This window comes from Telmatherina bonti (genome assembly GCF_933228915.1).
Source record: "Telmatherina bonti genome assembly, chromosome: 20".
Classification (NCBI taxonomy): domain Eukaryota; kingdom Metazoa; phylum Chordata; class Actinopteri; order Atheriniformes; family Telmatherinidae; genus Telmatherina; species Telmatherina bonti.
Window position 1 is genome coordinate 20,284,288 of NC_136618.1, and position 6,991 is coordinate 20,291,278.

Consider the following 6,991-nt stretch of genomic DNA (forward strand, 5'->3'; position numbering starts at 1 on the left):
AATGCAAATTTTAGAGCCTTTTAACGCACTCTTTCACGTCATGGACACAGCGTTTTCCTCGTATTTAGAGTGAACTGAAAAAGAATATATGAAGACCAAAGAGCTCTGCAAAAAGACAGTGATGAAGAGAAAAAATACAATACAAAAAACAAAAACAAAAAAAAAAACAACAACAAAAACGTTGTGCAGCATTTTAAGGGGTATTGCACGCCAGTTTTTTTTCTAACAGTAAACAACATAGTATCAATTAATTGAAAACCACGTATACAGTTGTTAAGATTTGTCTATTTATTTAAAAACTGGATTTTGTTGGTCAAAAATGACAAAACGCTACAGGGTAAAACCAGCTTTTGTTTTCCACACAAAGAGCATGTTGTAGAGTGGCATACTTGGTTCGACTCATGGTTATGAAGAAAAAAAAAACAAAAAAAAAAACAGCCCCCACTCCCCCCAGATGCAAAAATTCAGGTCCTCATTTAGCAAGCATAGAAACTGCATCCACCAATGCTTTTGTACAGATGTGAACTTGTTACCTGATTCACTATTTTCAGACTTTTAGACTTCTACAGAGCTTTGAACTCAGCACTGCTCTCCAGTGGATGAACAGACTTCACATCCATGGCAACATAAAACATGTATGGACTTATGAGGCTACTTTCACACGGCATGTTTTAATGCTCCAAATTGATTTTTATTTACATTATTATTTCAATGCAACTTTCATTACACTGAAGTGTGAACAGTGTGGCCCTGAAGTGATGAGCATACACACTGCTTAGTGTTGAGGAATGTCAATAAGGATGCTTCACATGTGTGTTGTGATTTTAATGCACCAATAGCAACGCCAGTATCAGTACGATACTATGCGTGTTTTGATAATACAGAACCTGATACCCATGTGAGAAAATAAGGGCTGTTAAAATAACAAACTACGAACTTGAGACTTCCGGTTGAGGCGTTTATGGCGTAGTTGCACGCTTTTACGGCTCCAGTAATCTTTTTTTTTTTTATTTTTAACATCCAGTCCCCTCTAACGCTGCTCAGGATGGAAAGTATACTTCACTTTTTAATCGTCAAGCCGACCAACTCTAGTTCCAACGCACATAATGTCTTCTAAACACACCAAATCTGCCAAGAAAGAAGATGCTAGCTTGACGCTGGAGGCTATCACCGCACTGCTCGAGCAACACCGTGAGGCGCTGGCCACAGAATTCAGAACTTCCTTTAACCTGCTGGATTCGAAGCTGGATCAAACACGCCTCATGGTGGAGGACCACGGTCAGCGCGTTTCATCCCTGGAGCTGGCTTCAGAGGACCTTGGTCAGCGGTTAAAGGATCTTGAAGACTCTTGTTCCAGCCTTCGTGAAGCTAATGCTAAGCTAACCGCTAAAGTCACCGACCTGGAGAGTCGGAGCAAACGCCAGAACATCCGAATACTGGGCCTACCGGAATTGACAGAAAGCGGAGTTCCCACCAAATTCTTCTCGGATCTGCTGTGTGAAGTGTTCGGAAAAGAGACATTGCCTTCCCCGCCAGAGATAGACCGGGCTCACCGCTCCTTGGCGCCCAAACCTGCTCCCGGACAGCGCCCGCGGCCAGTCATTCTTCGCCTACACCGTTAACAGACCAAAGAGCTTCTCATCAGAGAGGCTCGCCGCCAAGGGAAACTCGAATTTTGTGGGAAGCCCATCCGTATCATGGAGGATTACAGCCCTGAAGTTGTCAATCAGCGGGCGGAGTACCGGAACGTCATGACCGAACTTTATAACCGTGGTCTGAAGCCTGCCCTGCTTTACCCAGCCAGGCTCCGTCTCACCCTGCCCGGCGGCGCCAGAAAATGGATCGGCTCTGTGGATGAAGCGAACCGATATATCAGCAGTCTTCCACCGATCGCCTGATCAGTTATGATTGACTCCGCTTGTATTACCCAGCAGGCAGATTTAATGCATAAACTGTTTACAGCCTACTTGCCATGGGGAATTGAGTTTGGACTGTAAGTAAATTGTTTTATTTCCGGTGACTGACCGGGCATTAAAGAGTTCTTGCTGCATTGTTAACTGAGCAGTGGTGCCTTTACACCACTTGAGCAGTCTTACTTCGTTACTATTACACTTGGGGTGCTTAGACCCACTTTTACAGCTACTCTGGAGCTAGAATAAGCTGTTAGGAAGTATAGTGATTGTAGAATGTTGGTTTCGGAGAGCTTGCTGCTTTGTTTTTTAGTAGCTATCTTTATATTGGGGTTTGGGGTAGTTAGGGTCCCTTTCTCGGTCAGTTATACTGCATTCTTTTTGTATTTTCCCATTAGTCACTTCAGCCTGGTGCTAGGCTGCCTTAAGCATTTCCTGCTGCTGTCACTCATCCTGCTCTACATACATAACAGCTCCAGTCCTAAGCCTCCATGGACAGTTCTACTAACTTCTTGAGCTGGAATGTTAAAAGTCTTAACCATCCAATTAAGAGGAAAAGGGTCCTTTCACACCTTAAACAACTTCGAACAGAGATAGCTTTCCTGCAAGAAACTCATCTTCGCTGTTCAGATAGTGAGCGTCTATTGGCCGGTTGGAGGGGACAGCGCTACAACTCTTCTTTTCAGGCCAAGGCCAGGGGAGTCTCGATTCTTATCAGTCCCCATATCTCTTTTGAACCTCATTTTGTGACCCCTGATAAATATGGCAGATATGTTATTGTTGCCGGGAGATTATTTAATACACTGGTTGTGTTGGTGAACATATACGCCCCCAATTCGGATGTCACAGACTTTTTCAAACGGTTGTTTTCTTTATTGCCTGACCTCAACGTTTATAGCCCCATACTTGGTGGGGATTTTAACTGTTGCCTTAACCCGTTCCTCTAAGAACACCAGCCCATTAAGCAGGTCAGCTTCTCTTATTCAAGTCTTCCTATCAGATTATGGTGTCTGCGATGTGTGGCGCACTTTACATCCAACTGACAGGGATTATTCATTCCTGTCGCACGTACATCACACTTACTCCAGGATTGACTATTTTTTAATAGATAACCAATTTATACCACTTGCCCAGTCCTGTGCCTACCAGAGTATCACAATCTCCGATCACGCCCCCATTACACTGTGCTTATCCCTCCCTGGCATTCCACAGAGTAGCAGACAGTGGAAATTCAATTCAACCCTACTGTCTGATGAAAATTTCATAGAATTTGTGGAAAGAGAAATATCATTCTTCCTTACCACAAACACTTTCCCTGAGATGTCCAATCTGGTTGTCTGGGATGCCCTTAAAGCCTACTTGCGGGGTCAGGTCATTTCATACACTTTGCAGCTGAGACGAAAGTCTGTTCAAGAACGCTTAGACATAACTAATCAAATTAGGAATATTGACAAACAATACGCTCAAACTCAGAATCCTGATCTTTATACTAAGCGGATAGAACTTCAAACCAAATTTGACCTACTCTCAACTCACTCTGCTGAACGTATGCTCTTGAAAAACATAACTCGGTTCTATGTTCATGGAGATAAACCTGATAAGCTATTGGCTCATTAGCTCCGAGGCTCTAGAGCGAAGCTGGGCATCCCTGAGATTCGGTTACCTGATGGTTGCACAATCTTCGATCACTCACAAATTAATGACGCGTTCAGAGACTATTACTCCCAACTTTACACCTCAGAGTTCCAAACTGGCCAAGATACAATTATTGAGTTTTTAAACAATTTAGATGTCCCTACATTAGCCCCAGATCTTAGGAAAACACTTGATGATCGCATTTCTACCACAAAAAATCACTCTTGCCATATCCTCGATGCAGTCAGGAAAATGCCCGGGCCCCGACGGGTTCCCGATAGAATTTTAAAAAAAATTTTCCCCACTGCTCTCTCCACAGCTATCTCTGGTCCTCTCTGACTCTTTCAGATCAGGATCCCTTCCCAAATCTTTCTTCGAGGCATGTATTACCCTCATCGCTAAGAAAGGAAAAGACCTTCTAGACCGTGCTTTATACAGACCTATTTCTCTCCTAAACTCAGATGCTAAAATCCTAGCAAAGGTCCTAGCTCTTAGGTTGGAGAAGGCTCTCCCTACAATAATCTCACTGGACCAAACAGGTTTCATAAAGAATAGGCACTCGTACTTTAACACTCGTCGGCTGTTTGACATCATTTACACCTCCCCTGAGTCGGTCCCTGAATGCGTTGTTTCACTTGACGCTGAAAAGGCCTTTGTCCGTGTTGAGTTTAGCTTTCTCTTTGCTGTTCTTCATAAATTTGGCTTCGGTCCCAACTTCTCCTCATGGATTAAACTAATGTACTCGCACCCTATTGCATCAATTCGGACCAATCGCCAGCAGTCGAAACCTTTCAGTCTACATAGAGGAACCCGTCAGGGATGCCCTTTAAGCCCTATGCTCTTTGACCTAACCATTGAACCACTTGCTGCAACCCTCAGAAGCTGTACAGACATTCTGGGTATCTGGAGAAACGGTACAGAACGCAAAGTCTCCCTCTATGCGGACGACCTTCTCTTCATTTCGAACCCTCACACCTCACTGTCTGCCGCATTATCGTTGCTCAGTCAGTTTGGAAAGCTGTCAGGTTATAAACTAAACCTGGACAAAAGTGAACTTTTCCCCATCAACAACAAAGCTCGCTCAGAGGATTACACAAATCTACCTTTCAGAGTTGTAGAGAATAAATTTACGTACCTGGGGATATCAGTCACAAGAAAACACAGAGACCTATTCAAAGAAAATTATTCTCCTTTATTAAATCAGTGTAAACAAAGACTGGCACAGTGGTCACCTTTATCTTTGTCTCTTGTAGGGCGTATTAACTCCATTAAGATGAACATCTTTTATATTTTTCTTCAAATTTTTATATCTCTTCCAGGTCTTGCCTACGTTTATACCCATTTCTTTTTTTAATCAGCTTGACTCAACTCTCTCGTCTTTCATTTGGCAGGGTAAGCGTCCCTGTGTCAGCAAAACCCACCTGCAAAGAACTCAGGCTAGTGGTGGTTTTGCCCTCCCAAATTTCTGTCTCTACTACTGAGCCGCAAATTTACGCTGCTTGGCATCCTGGTCTTTTTACGCCAACCGTTCAAACTGCCCTGACTGGGTAGAGATGGAACTACACCAGGACAGATCAACCTCCACTCTTGCCATTCTTTGCTCCCCACTTCCTCTTCCCATCACGTCTATCGTCAACCCAGTGGTTAAACATTCTTTAAGAATATGGGCACAGTTCAGGGCACACTTTAGTCTACATGATTTCTCCCTTTTAAGCCCAGTGGCTTCCAACCACCTCTGGTTTTTTGGAATGGCACAAGAAGGGCATCACTACTTTCAAAGATCTGTTTATAGACAAGACACTGGCCTCATTTGAGCAATTAAGTAACGTTTTTGGACTTCTTAAATCTGATTTTTTTTTTTTTTTTTTTTTTTTTTTTTAGATAGGCACTATTTACACTCTTTTAAGCCCAGCCTTGTCACTCTTCCGGACCCAACCGTCATTGAAACAGTTCTTTCTCTAAACCTGTCCCAGAAAAGGCCGATATCAGTCCTCTACAACCTCCTCTCAAATCTAAAACCACCTCCAGAGACCCAGATTAGAGCTGCATGGGAGGAGGACCTAGGCATGTCCCTGTCACATAAAACTTGGAATTTAATATTTAAACGGATCAATTCATCCTCTCTCTGCGCCCGCCACTGCTTAATTCAATTTAAGGTAGTCCACAGGGCTCACCTCACTAAATCCAAGCTCTCACGCATTTACCCAAGCATCAGTCCATTCTGTGATAAGTGCAAAACTTCTGAGGCCACACTCATTCATATGTTCTGGTCCTGCCCCAGACTCGGCAAGTTCTGGTCGGAGGTTTTCTCTACTTTATCTCTGTTAATAAAAGTTAGACTACCGCCAAATCCCCTAATGGCTCTGTTCGGCATCACCGGGGAGGTGATGCCCTTATCCTCAATAAAACATCACACACTGTCTTTCGCTTCTCTTGTGGCTAGACGCTGTGTTCTACTCAAATGGGGGACACTGTCCCACCAACACATAAGCAATGGCTAGTGGATCTGATGTCCTGTTTGAAGCTTGAAAAGATTAGATGCTCACTACAGCACAAGAGCAGGAAGTTTCAGGAGACGTGGGGACCCTTTTTAAATACTTTCCATAAGACATTGGAGCAGGACTTCTAGTGCAGCTTTAGGCTTATAACACAAAGTATTATTTCACAAGTTTTACATTCATTTACTGGCTCATGCCTCCAAACTGACTCAGACCGAGTGGGGAAACACGGTTCCGGGTGTTCATTTTCCTCTTTTTTTTTCTATTTTATCACTATTATTATCTTTTTTTATTCTTTTTTTAAAAAAAATTTATTTAATTTTATTTATTTATTTTTGTGTGCTGTTGTTTTGTTAGGTCTCACGCAATCCTTACCCCTTCATTGTACTGTACCTATGGTTCCTGTATCTGCCTACCTCCTGTGGGCCGGTGTAAATGTTTTGGAGTTTTTCTCTTTTCTTTTTTCTTTGTGTATGTTTGTTAAGAAAGAAAATCTTAATAAAAAAAGATCTTGAATAAAAAAAAATCAAAAAAAAAACTACTGCGAAGAGATTAATCTGTAGTACTAACTCTTTCTTTTTATTATCTGAACACATAAACTACCAAGTTATTATTCACACACTATATAGTAAAAATAAATAAATAAAATGTATTATCTCGGTATAAAAAGTTTTATTTAAACACAGTGGCTTGATCCTCTGTAGGATTTCAGGGTTCTGGTTTTTCATTACATACAACTAGAAAGTGGTAACACTAAAAATGCAAAACCTGTGTATAGAAGACATTCTTGTATTTAAAGGGGTGCTATTATGGTATTTAAAGTTTTCTGAGCTTTCTACAGTGTTACAGTGTTGAATCTTCATCAGACACGTGAACGGCCCTGTTTTTTTATCACCTAAACGCATGTTTGAGTTTGAGTTCCAGCATGCTCTCCGTTCGGTTTCCATG

The 6,991-nt window shown here is 42.2% G+C and overlaps 1 protein-coding gene across 1 annotated transcript in view; it reads left to right on the forward strand.

The window, feature by feature from the left end:
- Window positions 1-1,697: 1,697 nt before the first annotated feature.
- The window catches only part of smchd1 (structural maintenance of chromosomes flexible hinge domain containing 1), a gene marked incomplete at its 5' end in the record, with an annotated part of 38,012 nt that continues 32,718 nt past the window's right edge, over window positions 1,698-6,991 (forward strand). Inside the window, 2 exons of the mRNA XM_079259958.1 lie at window positions 1,698-1,850; window positions 3,865-4,659. Of these exons, the coding sequence (XP_079116084.1) occupies window positions 1,698-1,850; window positions 3,865-4,659 (948 nt within the window). The remainder of the gene's footprint in view (window positions 1,851-3,864; window positions 4,660-6,991) is intronic.